Genomic DNA, 17,177 nt, shown 5'->3' with positions numbered 1-17,177 from the left:
TGCTTTCATTTAAATAAATGCTAGGGGAGGGGGACAGAAAAGGAAAAGTCACATAGGTATTTATTTGAAATAGGTATTTATGGGGGATTTCACAGACCACTAGACTTAATACTCAGACATTTAATTATCAAACGTTTGTGATGTTTCCTTTTATTCATTTTGTGTCTGAAGTGTAATATAAGAGACATCTACTATTGGACTTATACCCTACTACTTGTCCATGTGTCCATGTGTCCATGTGTCCTAGTAGTATTGAAATGATAGTTTCCAAATGTCTTTACATCTAATCCTATGGGCTAAAGCATAAAAAACAAAATATTTTGTTATAAGTTTAAAGGGAAGTTGTGTGATTGTTCATTAAATGGCATAAAATGTGAAGTGACAGACCTCCACAATATAGTGTTCCAAATAGTAATTCCTTTTGAGAGAGTGTTTAGATTCACAAATGTCTTTACCGAAGAATAAAGCCGCTTCGCACAGAAATGTAATCTTGAAAACTAGAATAAAGGTCCAACATGAACGTGGCCCCACTTATAAATCATTAAAATATCTCAAGAAAAATTCTATTGGTAAGAAGTTTCTCCTATTTCTGAGGGGACAAAAATAATCAAAGCCGATAATGTGAATTTTTATCGGCTAACAGAACACATGGCTAGGTTAATAGAGTAAAAAGTGAACAAATTTACAGCGCCCCCAGTGTCCAGGCATCCCATATTAACCTTGACGAGCCAGCTGGAGAAACAGAAAGCTTTGATACAAAAGTGTTTCTGAAGTCTTGGATTACAGAACTGGATGCTTGGCAATATTTACAATTTAGCTTTGACACTTAGTCTTATAAAGCCAAGGGTCTTTGACCATAAAGCAACCTACTATGTTCTATAAGCTTATATTCCTACTGTCTATATACTGTATATACTATACTACAGGTGTGTCACAATATGTGGAGACATGACCTGCTTAATGGAGGTCGATGTCCTCGCAGTGCTTTTTTTCTACTTTTATGTGTTGCTAAAGTTTTGGCCAGAGTCCCCAGTTAAGGTCATGGAAATTCAGTGTCCAAAATGAATATTTTAGCATCCAAATCTTCAATTTATGCTTCTGAGGAGCTGGTTTCCTGATTACCTGTTGTTAGGGGTTGTCAGATAGACAATGGCCCTTGGAAACCACTTGATGGAGGTGCCCACCAGGTGAATCATTTGGGAGCACCAGGAGAGGGTGGAGTAACAGGTAATTATCTGTTTGCGGTTCTCAGCATAGTGTTGTATGTGGAAGAAATTTGATGCCTGTCCTTCTGATGCCTGATTTCCATCTTGGTTCATTTATCTGTCTCTCAAACCATCGTTCCTCTCTGGCTGTACCTTTTATTAGTGTCCAGCCTGTGCTTAGCCCTACACTTGCAGAGTGGTTCTCCACTGGGCAGCACACACAGCAGTTTTTACTGGCTGTTTTTCTTTTGAGCTGACCTCTGTGTTGCTAATGAAGAGGAATGTGATGCTTGTTAAAAACCCTCCTGAGTTGTTCAGTAACACCAGCTATACAATATGGTCCACTGGATTAAGAAAATGAATAACACAAGTCAAGTAGTTTATTTTATTTTTATGACAACCATGAAACATTTTTCATGACACTGGCTATTTTATCGATGAGGGATGCAGACTTTTTGATGGTTAAATTCATTAACAAGTGAAACACACTCATTAATGTAGCTCTACATAATTGTAACGTGGATACATTGACTAGATGCAGGTCTCAGGAAATAAATTTCTGTGGCTGTGGTATTATTAATCTGTAATTTCAAAACAAATACACATAATTTCAATAGTTTAAATTTAAAGGTGTAATTTGTAAACAGTGTATGTATCTGAGTCAGTTTGGTTTCTATGTAACCGTGGACTGAACCTTTATTAAGGTTAATCTTTTGTAGCTTTGTTATGTTTGACTACCTTTGGCACCTTGTACAAGAGGATGGAGTCAAAACATCTGGGTGCACTGTGGGGATGATCAGACCCTGCAGTCTTTAGCCTCCTGCACCAGCAGATCTGCCCCTAGAGTATTCTGTAAAACTCCACATAGGGAAGGCCCACTGGCCAGTTATAGCTTAGTAATACCAAATGTATCTTATTTCACGTAAGGTTTGGTTTACACATAGATACGAGCTAAATCTTCCATTAGATTATTTAAAAATGTAAAATAAACATTTCACGTGGTGCGCTTCCTGTCCTGGTGAATCCAGGAAATTAAGTAGTGGAAATTAGCTATTATCAGTAATAACAACAAGGCATCATTAAAGTAACAAACATAAGATAAATCCTAATTAGATTCATTACAAAAGATTTGTTACTATAGAAAAACAATGGTACTGTCATTACAACACCCCCTTCAAAAAATAAGATGAATAAATGAATTAAGAAGGCAACAGTGGCAAAAAAAAGAATTTTACAGGGTTGTGGCCTCTGTTTTTCTTGCATTTAGACCCATCGTCTGTAACAAAGTGAAATAGGAGTAGATCCACGGTCTGGAGATCCCCTGGGTTTGCTCAAGGCCCCCGGCCTCCATGAGGAGAGCTCTTCTGAAAGCCAGTTGCTGTTGCAACAGGGCCGTTTGTCTGCAACAAGAACAAAAAGAAATGCTGAAAGTAGATGCCGGTTAGTCAATCCTGCCTTTTAATCGGTCTTAAAGCAAGTGTTCATAGCTGTGTACATTTGGAACATCGATCTATCACCCCCATTGACTGGAGTCCTGGATAGACTCAGCATCTTGTGCTTTACAGCATCCTCATCTAAGGGTCCATGGGAACGGAGCACCAGTGACGGCCCTTGTACCTTGCAAGCAGCTCTGCCTGTAGCCCAGCTTCTTCTGCAGCCTGCAGGGCAGCTTCCTCTTCTGCCCTTTTGTCATCCTCTTCTTTGTTTCTCCTCTGCTCCTCCTCCTGCTTCTTCCTTTGGAGGTACTCTAACCTCTCACTCTCTTCCAGCTCCTGTAGCATCTTAAGCTCCGCTTCCCACCTCTTTTCTTCTTCCAGGCGCACACGTTCTTGTTCAGCTGAAACCCATTATACAGCTATTTGGTTGAAGCATTTCCAGCCAACTCTACTCTGAACATTCATCTCATCTTCAATGCTGCACAAGTTCAGATATAATCTGCATGAACGTTTTCTCTCACCTTTCCTCTTCTGTTCTTCCATCTCTCTCATCCTCTGCAGATGCTCCAGCTGCCGCCTCCTCTCCTCCTGCTTTCTCCTTTCTCTTTCCCTCTGTGCTTGTACCTGTCTTGCTCGCTGTTGTTCCTCTTCCTCCTGTTTCTTCTTCTCCTCTTCCTCTGCCAGCCTTTTCAGCCTGGAGATGAACAAGGAAACATCAAGTATTTGAGTACTTAGTACTTGAGTACTTAATACTATACTTTTCAGAAGACAGAAAGTATGCTAGTTAAACAGAACCCCTCTTCTTTCTGACATTTCAGTGTTACACTATTAAGACCTGAGCTCCTCAGCTCTCTTCCGTCTGTCTTCTTCCAGCTCGTTCTTCAACTTCTCTTCAGTCTGCACCCTCTCCCACTGTTTTCGCTCCTCTTCCTCTCGCTCCCTCCTCCTCCTCTCCACTTCTTGTCTCCGTCTCTCTGCTCGCTGAGCCAGAAGAAGAGCCTCCTGTTGTTCTCGATTTCTTCTGGGCACAGGCGACTTAAATACAGATGGTGTTTGAGGAAAAGAAAGGAAATTACCGGTGCACAGACTTTTAATTACATCATCTATATTATATGTCATGTAGACTGCAGAAACTTTAATATTCCATATAAGATCTGCCACCGACCTCTGGCTTTACTGGGTTCAGCATCAGCTGCTCCTCCATGACTATAACAGTTGAACATGAAGAGAGGCGACCGTGTGATGATGCTAGTCCCACTGAACTGGCCGGCAGAACCTCCTCACAAGACGAGGCGGTCGACCTGCTTCGTCTTCTGTAGCCCAACAGGGATGCAGCCGTGCTGGGTCTGTCTGAGCTCACTGATCGAGTGTTGCTATCAGCACTGTTGGACTGATGTTCTTTATCCTCTTCTGGGTCCGGATCTTTGTTACATCGCTGTGCTGGAGAAACCGACTCTGTGGATTCTAAGTGAAACCGCTCTTCCATTTCTGGGTCAATTTTCACTTGATCCTCTTTCATTTTGTTTTCTGGTGGAGATCTCACTTTCATTTTCTGTTTAATCTCCACTTCTTCCTCTTTAATTTGGCTTCCTGTAAAACAATTTAGAACCTTCAAATTTTGCAAAATCCCAGGTGGGATAACATCAAGCGGTGCTCTAACATAAACCCCACAGTAAGTGTGTCCTACCAGAGATGAGCTCTTTGTCTTTGGGCTTCCCTTTCCTCCTCTTCCGATTCACTGCAGACTCCTCTTTCTGCCTCCTCCTTCCTCCCTTCATTTTTTGCTCTTCGTTGGTCACACCATTTAGTCTTTCTGCTCTGCTCTCTTTTGTTTCTCTCTGAAATATACAAATAAAGTATTTCCTAAGTTCTTGTAGATTGTTAAAGATCAGTTCTTTGCTAAAATAAAAATTGAATGGCTTTATCGCATTGACGTATTGTTGCCTTGGTCTATTTTTCCCACTTCTCTCAGTTTTACATCATTTAACTTTAATGACTTCCACACTTGACTTGATTACCATTAACTGCTCCATATTATGTGGAAATTTAACATTAACTTGGGAACTGTGTAGTATAGGACATATTTTGAATGCACCAAAAATACTTTGAAAACCTCTTTTGCTACATTTTCAACTGGGATTTTCTGATTCAAATATTGGGGTCAAAGGTCAAGATCTGTCCAGTTGTGGTTACACGTTCCTTATTGTCCACGTGGTATCTCAGAACACCTTTCAACTTGGACTCAATGATGAAGTGATTTTAATCTCACACACAATTTCCTTGATAAAGAAACTTACAGACCGCGTTAAATCTGTTAGGGTCTCGACACTCACCACAGGAGGGAGGGTAGACTGGTCCGGGGGCTCTGCTGCCCCACCCTCACTCTTTCCTTCAGCCCTTTGCCTGCTGGACTGAACATCATTTCCCCATAACTGTTTCTGGGTTCGTCCTTTCTTCCTCACATGTGTCTGCTGTCCATCTGACTCTGTCCTTCTGTCCATTTTATTACCCTTTCTCCTAAATAAATCAGATAATATGAGTGCAGCTTGTGCCAGCCTTTCAGAATGTAAACTAAATTAAGTTTGAGTGTTTTACTGCTGTGATGTTGAAGCTTCCTTGACATCTGTTTGCTTCTCCCTCTTTGCCTTCACAGTCTCCTCTGTTGATGCTTCTTTTGGGTTGTTCCTGAATTTGACTGTCTCCCTGGATTGAAAAGGAAAAAACTAAACTAGACCTTCAGCTTAAGGGATCGTGGGTTGGTGCTTTATCGTATCCATGCATTTAGTCAGGAAGGAAAAATAAACCCCAAAAGTAAAAGTCAATACATTTTTAAAATAAATGCTGTTATAGATCTGGAGATTAAACACACACACACACACACACACACAAATACCGTGGCTGATGTGATTCATAGGAATGGCCCCCCAGTTCGTCACCCTCCATTTCCTCCTCTGCCTGCTTCACATTTCCATCCTTTCCTCCACTTGGCCCCTCCATCTCTCCTTGCTCGCTCCATGGGCACATCTGGAGGTTACTTCTAGTGTTCCTCATTTGTGTCTTCCTTGTTTTCATCATTGTTTCTTTGTCAAACTCTTTTTTGCCAGCCAATGCTAAAAGGGTAATTAGACAGCTTTCATTTAACTTTTATTCACATAAATTAAATATCACACACACACACAGAGTTTTACCTGCATCAGTATGACTGTTGGTTGAGAACATCTGTGCCTGTTTGTGAAGATCTAAGTGCTAAATTCAAACCAGATTTTTGGATATGAGCTTCAGGCTTACCTTGTCATAACAATCATATTTTAAAAAACATTACTTTCTGTTTCTGCTTCTGCTCCAATGGTTCCCTTATGGGTTCGTCTATGTTTGGCTCGACCCCGTCTTCTGTAGACACTTGAACAATGAACAGGTACGGTAATAGTTGTAGCCAGGAGCAACCACAGCAATTGCGTTACGGATTCATAATTACATGTGTGATCTGAAATGTGCTATAAATGTACATCTGAAACATCAATATCTCTCATGAAATTGTTTGTAGACCTGTCTCTGAGCGTTCAGATTGCAGGACAACCACCCAGGGTAACTTTTCACCTTCTGCAGACACAACCTGCAGAGCTAGAAGTCATAAAGCAGATTAACTCTTAATAAAAATCAAAAACTGATGCCTTCAGATTTAATTTCAAAGCTCAAACAGCCACCTTGTTCTTGAGTGTCACTGTTGGATCGATCCTGGCTGCTGACAAATAGGGAGAGTTGGATGATCTCACCATCAGGACCCAGGATCAGGCAGCCAACTGATTTGTCATCCTGCAAACCTGAAAAAAAGAAAACCACCCACTCTGAGGAACAGTCCCACAGGGATATAATAGGTTAAATGAAACCTCAACCTTTCAGCAGGACAGTGGGGTTGACATCACTTCATTATTAGACAACAAAGGCGCCCATCATATAGAGTTTTTATTGAATTGTATTTCCTGAAACAATCACCATGCTGTCTTCATGTGCTTTTAAATTTCATTTTTAAAAATATATGTCTGATTTCAGCTTTAAATTAGTCTACATGGATGTGTCATTGTGGCACAACTAACTGTGACATCAAGAAGTAACAGTTGATTAGGCTCTTATATACTCCACCTCTGAGCTCCAGGGGCAGGATGCCTCTAACTACACCTCTGTTAGCTTGATTGATCTCAGGTAGATCGTGGGCATCAGATCGATGGTGTAAAAAGGCCAAAGAGTTCTGCTTGCCCAGTCCCCTTCTTCCTGCAAAACAGCCAAACAGTCCTGATAAAGTTTAAAAATCAAGAATTTAGAAATGTGTCCAAACCGCTTATTCAGGTTTTCCATTCGTGGGATCTGTTTTTACTGCTCTTCAGCCACACATGTCATTCAAGTTGGTGCTATTCATCTGTGAGTGACAGTTACCTCTCTCATTCTCAAGAAGCCGCAGAGGCTGTAACAGATTTTGCTGGATTTGCAGCTCTTCTCTTGTTGGAGAATATTTTTGCATCTGATCCAAGGTTGAGATGACGGTCCGATCCTCAGCTATGGGAGGAAGGTGTGGTTCCTTGCCGCTATAGCCCTCAGAGTTTGGCTGAAACATGCAGTACATCCATGTGTATTACCTGAATATTTTAACTTGTTCATTGTTATTAGTCAAATCCTGGACATAAAATTTGCAAGTTGCAATGTTAGCCTCAACCTGTAGTCTTACCCTTACTGTCTTCTCTCTGTTATATCCCGTTGGCAAAGGAGGGAGGAGCCCTGAGTGCAGCATCAGAGCATCAGATTTGCCTTATTTGCAGTTGCTGCTACAATCAGTAGTTCTTGTTGTAGGCCGTTAGCTCTGCAATCATGAATCAGCATCTTTGCATGCATTTTACACACCTGTCCTCCTGTTTGAATGTGCATCTCTCAGTCGTTCGTAGTTGTTCTCATGTGTTGTGTTGCTGCCTTGAATGCAACTGTCTTCTTCTACTGTGTTTGGATGATGAGGGTCCTCAACCGTACTGTGATGGTCTACTTCAGCGTGCTGCAGACTAGCATCCAGGTATATCTGGGGTTATAGAAAGACATTAAAATATGTTAAACGCTTGTAGTTACAAGCAATTGAGATTTTTACCAACTATGATATTGCTTATTAAGAGAAGTGGCAGCTCTTCTTGGTGACCACATCATTAGATGTATACCGGTACACACCTACACACAAGATCTTAAATGTAACTCCATGCGTTAGTAGATCACCTGAGCCTCTTCTGCAGGGGATATTGCAACGTAGTGTTTCTGATACTCATTCTTTAGACTTGGAGTCTCGGATGTTCGAGGTATCTTGAGGAAAAGATCCATCCTAACCTTCTTAGTCTTGTTGTTTTCCTTCTCCTCCTCCTTTTCTGCGGATAAAGTCAGTTTTATCAGTTGTATTATTCACGTTTAATCTTTTAAGTTTCCAGAGACCAAACAAGATTGTAAACAGTGAATGTAAACAGCTACTACAGTTTAAATTTGTAAACACCTTCTAATTGATTCAGCAGAAATCTGGTGTTTTTTCCTGAAGGTTGTGAGTTTGGATGCAGGGAAATCCGAGGACTGTTTTGTTCTTGTGTGGAGTAAATGGACACAGGGCTTGGATGCAGATGATGAAGAAAGTAGGGTTGTTCAAGTCTGGAGCAAATAAGCTAGGGAGAAATTATTAGACTTGTCATAAATTAAAACTTATTTAATCTGCATCCTTTTTTTTTTACCTGATTGTTTCTGTTGATCGAGAAGGCAGATGTTAGTTCTCTGACTGCCCCCCAATGCTGGTCTGTTTGTTGAGCGTAACGCTGCATTATTACCTTCTTCTTGTCTCTTGGCTGTGATTGACAACTGGTTTTCAAAGAAACCAAATACTGGAGGTGGCGAATAAGAGTTGCAAAATAAAGTATATCAATTTCAATATAAGTAAAAGACCTATGGAAATCTTATGAACAGTTGTGTCCAGATTTATGTGGTTACTCGCCTGAGAGTACAGCAGTAGTGGACCCCTCCGAGTGCTGTAAGTCTTTGGAACACTTGACTCTGTCTCTGCATGCACATGGCCTCTGCTAGACAGTTGCAAGACAGTGTCTTGAGATTTCCAGATGTGGTAATCCTGTCGGTCGAAAGATGATCTCCATTTGTTATAGAATAAATTATAGATTGACAGATGAACAGATGGATTTTCAGATGTGAATGGATCTTCTTTTTCACTTTCATGCAAAGTTTAGACACCACACCCTGATGACCTGACAAATGGTGTGGAACTTAAATATCAAAAACATGTTTTTGTCATCTTTTTTTCTACTAAAAGTGCAATAAAACACCATTGCAGGACACAGTGACGGTTTCTATCAGACCGTTGTTTTCTCTGGGCAGAAAGTAGGTGGAATGACCTGATTGTTAAATAGATAATTAACAGGCAGAGTAGTTAGTTAGTAGCGCTGTTAGAACCTGTGGCGTGAAGCAGACGTCCAGTCTTCCATCATGTCTCCCTACATTTTGACTTGAGGAGACAAATCGCCCACATCCCCGGCTCAGCACAGACAGAGACAAATCCTTCATGATGTCCTGTCTTCCAGAAACTTGGCTGAACCACGAAAGACAAAAATCCTGCGATTGGTTGGTCTTACGGTGACTTCAGGATGCGTGAGATATTTCAGGATGCACCCAATATTTAGTGTTACGTTGGAGTGGATCTCTCCCCGCATTAGTTGGTTTAGTATCAGACATCTGCTGCGACAGACTGTCTGAAAACCAAAAAAACAACACATTTTTAAGGTTTGATAAATGATCCTGTTCTCAGTTTGCAACAAATGTCGTTCAGTCTACCATAACATAGTTTTCTCATCGGAGAAAGCATGAAGTAACCATTAAGTTTGGTTAATTTGACCTTCTGCCTTATACAACACTGTGTTCTACTCAGTCAGCAGGTAGTACAAGGGAAAGCAAAAGCAAATAAAGACTCAAAGGCACGGATATTCAAGTTGTCCAGTCGTCCTCCATGTTTAAATTTATGATTGTCATTAGAGGAAAAAAGTATTAAAAACAACAGCCACATACCTGCTGTTTCCATTACACAGACGCATGTATAATCGCTGTTGCTATGTTGTCCAGAGTCGATATTATATGCTGTTTGTTTCTGTTGCCATGGCTGCCTCGGGCACTGCTCCCACTTGGACAGACATGATGTGCCCCCAGCACCCAGCCTCAAAGACCTCGCCGTTATCCCTTGAGAGCATGATCTCAAGAAGAAGTTACTTATTACTAAAATCACCACTTTTTGGAGATTATACAAGATGTCCACAGCAGCACACACAATTTGGAACGATAATACAATGACCATTTCAAAACTTTTAAAATGAAGTGAGTAGTGTGTGTCCAGATTTCAAGGGGTCAGGGCAGCTTTGGGGTATATAGGTGTATGATAGAACCATGTGCGGTGAGCACACAATAACCTTCGGGTCATTAAATAATTGCCTCTATTTGTCCTTGTGATGCCCACAAGCATCTGTGTGTCTATGTGCCGCAAAGGCTGTAACAGATTTTGCTGGATTTGCAGCTCTTCTTCTCTTGTTGGAGAATATTTTTGCATCTGATCCAAGGTTGAGATGACGGTTCCGATCCTCAGCTATGGGAGGAAGGTGTGGTTCCTTGCCGCTATAGCCCTCAGAGTTTGGCTGAAACATGCAGTACATCCATGTGTATTACCTGAACATTTTAACTTGTTTATTGTTATTAGCCAAATCCTGGACATAAAATTTGTAAGTTGAAAGTCTTACCCTTACTGTCTTCTCTCTGTTATATCCAGTTGGCAAAGGAGGGAGGAGCCCTGAGTGCAGCATCAGAGCATCAGATTTGCCTTATTTGCAGTTGCTGCTACAATCAGTAGTTCTTGTTGTAGGCCGTTAGCTCTGCAATCATGAATCAGCATCTTTGCATGCATTTTACACACCTGTCCTCCTGTTTGAATGTGCATCCCTCAGTCGTTCGTAGTTGTTCTCATGTGTTGTGTTGCTGCCTTGAATGCAACTGTCTTCTTCTACTGTGTTTGGATGATGAGGGTCCTCAACCGTACTGTGATGGTCTACTTCAGCGTGCTGCAGACTAGCATCCAGATATATCTGGGGCTATAGAAAGACATTAAAACATGTCTTTCATCTGTGTGTCTATGTGGCCCTGTAGAATTTTAAAAGAATCATTACTTTAAAAAACACAACTCACAAAACATGCACATCACATAGCCTACTTACTAATTTTGTCTGTGTGTGTGTGTGTGTGTGTGCGTGTGTGTGTAATCAGTTGAGGAGGTTACTTGTGCCATGTGCACGATGATTTCTTTCTTTAATCTTCGGGCTGTAAAAAACAAGACGATGTATTGTACTTTTATATTTGTTAAACACGATGCATTAAAAGAAAAAAAGTTCAATCTAAATGGAGGAAGACGTTTTGATAGACCTGCAAAAGAAAAGGCATAATCCCGTGAGGGGCTCTTCTTCAATAGCGACAGGCCCGGGGATCAGTTGTTATTCGACAATGGATGGGTGGACGGTGGATGAAGACATTGTAACCGAATCTACAGTAAATATTGGAAGGATTTGATAGGCTTCCTTTAGGTCAACAGAGGCTGTGTAACCACTAGGCGGTTTGTCGTAGCGATGGTGGTATAGTGGTGAGCATAGCTGCCTTCCAAGCAGTTGACCCGGGTTCGATTCCCGGCCATCGCAGATTCTTTTCTTCACTCAAGATAAACAATACTAAATTGTACGATAGTATGTGTCTTAACTTGAATTGATTTTTAAAAAAGTCATAATTAGTAGCTGAGACATCAGACTGTATTTTCTTAAAAAGAGAAAATTTAAGTACCATACAAATATGCAAGCACATTCAGTTTAATTTATTTCCAATGCTTTGTGTCATCATTAACATTTTGACCCAATGTCTGGCATATCTTCCATACCATCTTCAGCTCCTTCATCAGCCCTGCAGTCTGTTTCTTCTACTCTTGCTGCTTTCCCATCCACTGTCCCCTGCAAAGCCTCTTTCAGTGTCAGACTAACTGCCCCAGAATCCCTCACCACACCCTGCTCCACTGACACCTCTGGATGGTGTCTCTTTAGATGCTTCACCACCTGGAACTTCTGTTTGGCCCTGTAGGGGCAATGGCGACAACAAAACGGTTGCTGCTTGGTGTGTGACAGGAAGTGATGTCTGAGGCCTGCTGGCCAGCGGAACGCTTTGCGGCACAAACCGCACGCGTACGGGCGGTCGTTGCTGTGTTGATGCTGATGTGTCTTCAATATAAAAATTGTCTTGAAGGCTTTGCCACATTTCTCACACACGAAGGGGCGCGTTTCGCTGTGCTGTGTATCTCGGTGTGCACGGAGCGCATCAGCTCGGTTGGTGCGATAATCACACTCATCACAGGCGTATGGCTTATCTCCTGCAATATAAAATATATAATATTTATATAAATATACCTTATTATAAAGCTATCAACCTTTAAATCCTTTGATACCTGTGTGCTTGGTCAGGTGGTACTTCAGCTGCGTTGCCCACTTGCATTTGTAGCCACAGTGTGTGCAGAGATATTTCTTCTCTTCTTTGTGAACTCTCATGTGAAGCTAAACATAAATACATAAATGAATATTACGTCTGGTTTTGAGACAAAGCAAAAACAAATGCGTAATCTCTGTTCCTACTCTATTCTATAGCACTTCTGCTACCACTTGCATTGTCAGTTTTGCGCTTGGAATTAACCTTCCCCTTCAAAATAATACAAACACTGAAAGTAGTTGAAACTAGAAATATTCAAACCTTCAGCCTGGAAGGATCAGTACAGGCATAGCTGCAAAGTCCACAGGTGTACGGCTTCTCTCCAGTGTGTATGCGAATGTGCCACGTGATCTTCTGCTTGTTCCCTGTTGAATATTCACAATCCGTGCATTTGTACAGTCGCTTGCCTCCGTGTGAGCGGAGATGCTGCTCTAACACGAGCTGATGGTGACACACAAACTCGCACGTGCTGCACTTGAGTGGCTTCTCCTCTGAGGGCCCCTCCTCGTGCTCACTCAAAATGTGTTGTGCCAATAGTTTCCTGGTTTTGGCAGCAAAGGTGCAAAGCTGACATTGATGTGACTGGAAGCTTCTCTGGTGAACCAAAAGACTTTCCTTTGTCTTAGAATGCTCCTGGCTGCTGGTACAGTTCATCTGGGGGTGTTGGCTTCCTTGGTGGGTCCTCAGTGTGGCCACGCTGCCACAGGTATAGTCACACTGCTTACACAGGAAGCTGTCTAGCTGGTGCACACGTTTACAATGGTACCTTAATGCAAGTTCTGAACTGAATTTACTATTGCAATGACTGCAGGGATGCTTTAACTCCCCTGAGTGGCATCTGAAATTGTGACGTCTTACATCATCACGCGTGTATCCACTGAAGTCACAAACGGAGCAGAAGTGGCTCGGCTGTTTGTCATGGACGCGCACCTTGTGTTGACGTAATTTGGTCACGGTCCCAAAGGTCTTTTCACACATGCTGCAGCAGTGACGGCCGATTCCAGTGTGAAGCGACTCGTGCTGTTGCAATCGATAGCGTCTCGTGGTGCTGAAAGTGCAATATTGACAGCGGTGTGGCCTCGCACCTTTGTGTTTAGCTCCCACATGCAGGGACATGCATCGTTTTTGTTTACAGGTAAAAGCACAGTGCTGGCAATGCAACCGTTTGAGTTGAGCTCCAGGGAAATGCTGTTTGTTGTGGACATTCAGGATGTGGCGTTTCAAAGACGTTTTAGATTTGGCTACAAATGAACACAGAGAGCACTGAACCTCATCACATTTAAATGCATAGTTTGGACTGGACAATTTGTGGTGTTTCCCCGACACCTTCACAGGTCTTTTTGCTTCCAAGACCTTTTTTGACTGGGAAGAGTCATTTCTGGGGTCATCGCCAGGATCGACTGGATTCGTTGTCTTTCTCCGTAGCGACAGATGATGTTCAGCCGAGGCAATTTTGGCTGATGAGAACCTGAACTTTGACTCTGAATTCCTTTTCTCAGAAGAATATGTCCTTGTTGTTCTCCTAAGTTCAGAGCATTTCTTTGCACAGTGAGCATCAAGGCCTCGCTTCTGTTTGAACAGTGCACTGCAGGCCTGGCATTTGTATTCCTTTATCCTTGCCTGGCACAGCGCCTGGCGGTGGGATGTTAATGCAGCCTCACTTTTGGCCACATGACAACACTTGTCACAGGGATAAACGTCTTTATTGTGCACCACAAGCATCTGCACCCGCCCCTCCAAAACCATATTTTCTGCCTGCTCCTTGTCATGCCTCTTCATAGCTTCTAGACGGATCTCATTCTCTAACGGTTGATTATTCTCAGGTAAAGAAAAGGAACTGGCTGCTCGTATATCTTTTTCAGAAGTCTGATGCACTTGAGTCTCTGCTTGATTTGTATTAGTAAGAGCTCCATCTGGGTTATCCAAGTCAAACTCGCCAGATTCTTCATCTGCCATGGCTGTCCCGTCATCCTGACCTAAAGATGTAGAGAGGTCAGCTTCCTGTTCTGATATTTTAGAGCCATTACGGTTGAAAGTGGGTGAACTTGGAGTTTTCCTTGTGCAGTTACGGTCTACAGTTTGGAAAGATGAAGCTGAAAATGTCGTTAAAACAAGAGGGGAGAACTCTTCAGGGCCATTCAGAGGTGGTGGATTTCCTGAAGTATCCTCTCTGACAACGTCCTGAGAAACAACATTCACAGGATCAAGTTGTGATTTAGATGTACTCTTTATGTTAGATCCAGGATCCACTGAGTCTGGAGGATCAGAGTGTTCTTTATGGGATGGTGGACACCCTTTAGAGGTTGACTGGGGAAACTGTTCTACTCTTGATAAGGACTTTTGATAAAAGTCCTGGATGAATTCAGCAGAATTTCTCTCCTTCTCCTTTGCAGTGTAATTCTCTAGCCACGCTTTGTCCCCTGGTAAGTAGCCATGAACTTTCCTCTTGTGGAAGAATAGGCTGATGTTACTGAAACAGGAATAGGTGCACAGGGCACACCGGAACTCTTTCAGCTTGGTATGTTTGCAGTTCTCATGATTCTGAAGGGCTTGTCTGTAACAGGTGGTGTAACTGCAATAGCTACACTTTAGGGTAGCCAACTGGTTGTCCAGTCCAGAATGTTTGGCCAACATATGACTGTGAAGTTCATATTTGCGCTTGCAAGCAAAAGCACAGATCTCACACATGAGTGTTTTGGCCTGATGTCGTAATTTGTGGCTATTTAATAGGTCCATTCGGTGACTGCGGTAGGGACATTGGTCACACTGATACCTACAAAATTAGACAGGTGATTTTGTTAATGTTTACTACAAATAAAGTTCTGTGATATTACTTATCTATGTACCTGAGGTCTCCAGCATGTTTCCTCATGTGGACATTGAGAGAGTGTTTCCATTTTGTAACATATCCACACTCGGTGCACATAAAGTTCTTGTCATCCGTGTGAGTCAGCATGTGTTTGGAGAGGTAGGACACATCGCGGCACCTGAAGTCACACAGACTGCACTTGTGAGGCTTCTCACCTATTACGAAGAGAGATGAATTAAGAATTACGTCATGCCAACATCAACAACAAATTAGTACAACCCTGTTTCTGTTCTACCGCTGTGAATCAACGTGTGTCGTTTTAGACCACGCTTGTGTGGGGTCACGTAGCTGCACTCCGAGCAGCGATGGATCTTCTCATTGGCGTGTAAGTGTTCCAAGTGCTGCTCAAACTCCACGGGGTTAAATGTGGTGAAGGAGCAGAAATCACAGCAAAGCTTGTCATTTCCAGGGTGGCCGTGCCGTTGGTGCTGAAAGAAGGCTGCTTTGTTTGAGCAACAGAAGTCACATTGTGAGCAGTGGTAGGGTAGATGGGTCCGATAATGAGCCTCCATGTCTGCCTGAGTTTGAAAAATCGCAGCGCATGCATGATGGCGGCATTGTACAGCTATGACAGCGTGCACCTCAGCAGCGTGTTGAAGAAGCTCCTTTGGCGAACAAGTCTGGAAGGTGCAACCCTGTTGAAAGCAGACTTGCTCATTTTCTGGTTTGATGTTGTGGGTCTTCATGTGAGCCTTAAGCAAACTACTAAGGTGAAACTTTTGACCGCAGGTGGGGCAAGAATAGATGTGACTGCTGACATCAGCCCCTGCCTCTTCCGCATGTACGCTCGACAAGTGGCGGCAGACCGCATTCTTCTCCACGGCAGAATACTCACAGAGGTGGCACTGGTGTACCTTCTCACCTGCTTCGCGAAGCCTATGTATGCGTAACTTGCTTTTGCTGGAGAAGTTATGTTTGCAGGTGGGACACTGGAGAGTAGGGTCAGGAAAATGTGACCGGAGATGCTCCTGCAGGTGGGAGTGCATCTTGAAGCAGCGCCGACATTCGGGGCAAGTGTGTGTGTCATAGATGTCCTCTGATCCTTCTGCAAGGTACGCTGATGGACAAGAGCAAATATAATTCAACTGACAATGTCTGGTTCTGGGTCCTCGTTATAACACCGTCACAACTAACGTCATCCTTATGTTATTAACTGATAGTTCACCATGAACAGATAAACAAACAACAAACCTTTGGTTGGTACAGATGGTGTGTCTACTGCTGATTTGGCACTTTTCACCACATTTCTCCCTCTTTTACTTCTGCGTTTGTGCATCTCTGATGGCTCCTCACACTGTTCTGCTTGTAATGATGTTGGATTTGAGGTGGATTTCAGCTTTCTCTTTGGTCTCCCAGACAGCACAGGTTTATGGCCTCTACGGCACTCGGCTGTGACTACAGTCTCATTTCCCATGTGATCCATACATGCCATTTATTTTGGACAGAAACAGAGCATTTCTGATCGCCAATCATGATCTGTATTTTGGGGCTGTCACATTTTCCCACATTGATTGGGCCGTATTGTCCTTTACCTAGAAGCGCAACATTGATTTATATGGATACAAAAGGAGCATGACACACATATACAGTATCTCGGGTTCTTCTACAATCACACTTTATGTACTGAGCTATTGGACATTTCTATCTTTTTAACAAAACAAAGTATTGTAAATGTGTCATTGTGGAACAGATAAAGAAATCCCTTAATTTATTTTAGCCTACTCCCTCGGTTTGCAGCCCAATGTACATAAAACCAACTGCTGTATCTGGACCGGCGGTCAGATGATAAATATTAAACATTTACTGCTACTAACAGAATCGCTTTAGACCAGCTATTCCGTAACGATAGTTATGTTTTAGTGATATTATCAACTACGCTAACATTGCTATTAATGCTAGCTGAGCTAACGTTATATTTATCATGCAATGGGCGCGCAATCCCAATATTGTGTTTGCAAACTATCAATTTCGGGATTTACAGTAAAACAACTAGGTAACATTTACCAGGAAAATATTACCTTATTATTTCCTCTGTCCGTTCACCGGCATGATAAATGTACTTGTATGTAAGAGGAACTAATGTTGTGGATT

The 17,177-nt window shown here is 42.4% G+C and overlaps 2 protein-coding genes and 1 non-coding gene across 4 annotated transcripts; 1 reads left to right on the top strand and 2 right to left on the bottom strand.

The window, feature by feature from the left end:
• Positions 1–1,589: 1,589 nt before the first annotated feature.
• kiaa2012 (KIAA2012 ortholog) lies at positions 1,590–9,988 on the bottom strand. Of its 2 annotated transcripts, none has more exons than XM_029845551.1 (23): positions 9,725–9,988; positions 9,116–9,411; positions 8,646–8,777; positions 8,389–8,535; positions 8,160–8,322; positions 7,892–8,037; positions 7,535–7,703; positions 7,362–7,411; positions 7,073–7,241; positions 6,782–6,910; positions 6,346–6,462; positions 6,188–6,262; positions 5,964–6,040; positions 5,830–5,887; positions 5,535–5,751; positions 5,237–5,344; positions 4,975–5,158; positions 4,329–4,479; positions 3,807–4,231; positions 3,477–3,676; positions 3,163–3,335; positions 2,823–3,042; positions 1,590–2,605 (listed from the first exon to the last, which is right to left on the bottom strand). In XM_029845551.1, exons 2-23 carry the CDS (start codon positions 9,224–9,226, stop codon positions 2,437–2,439), a joined length of 3,390 nt encoding a protein of 1,129 aa, XP_029701411.1. In that variant the 5' UTR covers positions 9,227–9,411; positions 9,725–9,988; the 3' UTR covers positions 1,590–2,436. The 2 variants fall into 2 exon arrangements, with proteins under 2 accessions (XP_029701411.1, XP_029701415.1); XM_029845555.1 differs by having other exon boundaries at positions 5,964–6,031.
• Positions 9,989–11,316: 1,328 nt separating this feature from the next.
• On the top strand, positions 11,317–11,388 carry trnag-ucc (transfer RNA glycine (anticodon UCC)). Its single transcript has one exon. It is a non-coding gene; the product is annotated as a tRNA-Gly (tRNA).
• A 149-nt stretch (positions 11,389–11,537) lies between these two features.
• znf142 (zinc finger protein 142) lies at positions 11,538–17,176 on the bottom strand. Its single transcript, XM_011612417.2, has 7 exons — positions 17,105–17,176; positions 16,278–16,618; positions 15,322–16,143; positions 15,064–15,241; positions 12,479–14,990; positions 12,180–12,285; positions 11,538–12,104 (listed from the first exon to the last, which is right to left on the bottom strand). The coding sequence occupies exons 2-7, from the start codon at positions 16,516–16,518 to the stop codon at positions 11,584–11,586; spliced, it is 4,380 nt and encodes a 1,459-aa protein (XP_011610719.2). The 5' UTR covers positions 16,519–16,618; positions 17,105–17,176; the 3' UTR covers positions 11,538–11,583.
• Position 17,177: the final 1 nt, after the last annotated feature.

Source organism: Takifugu rubripes, chromosome 1 (genome assembly GCF_901000725.2).
Source record: "Takifugu rubripes chromosome 1, fTakRub1.2, whole genome shotgun sequence".
NCBI lineage: Eukaryota > Metazoa > Chordata > Actinopteri > Tetraodontiformes > Tetraodontidae > Takifugu > Takifugu rubripes.
This window is presented reverse-complemented; position numbering and strand designations above follow the sequence as displayed.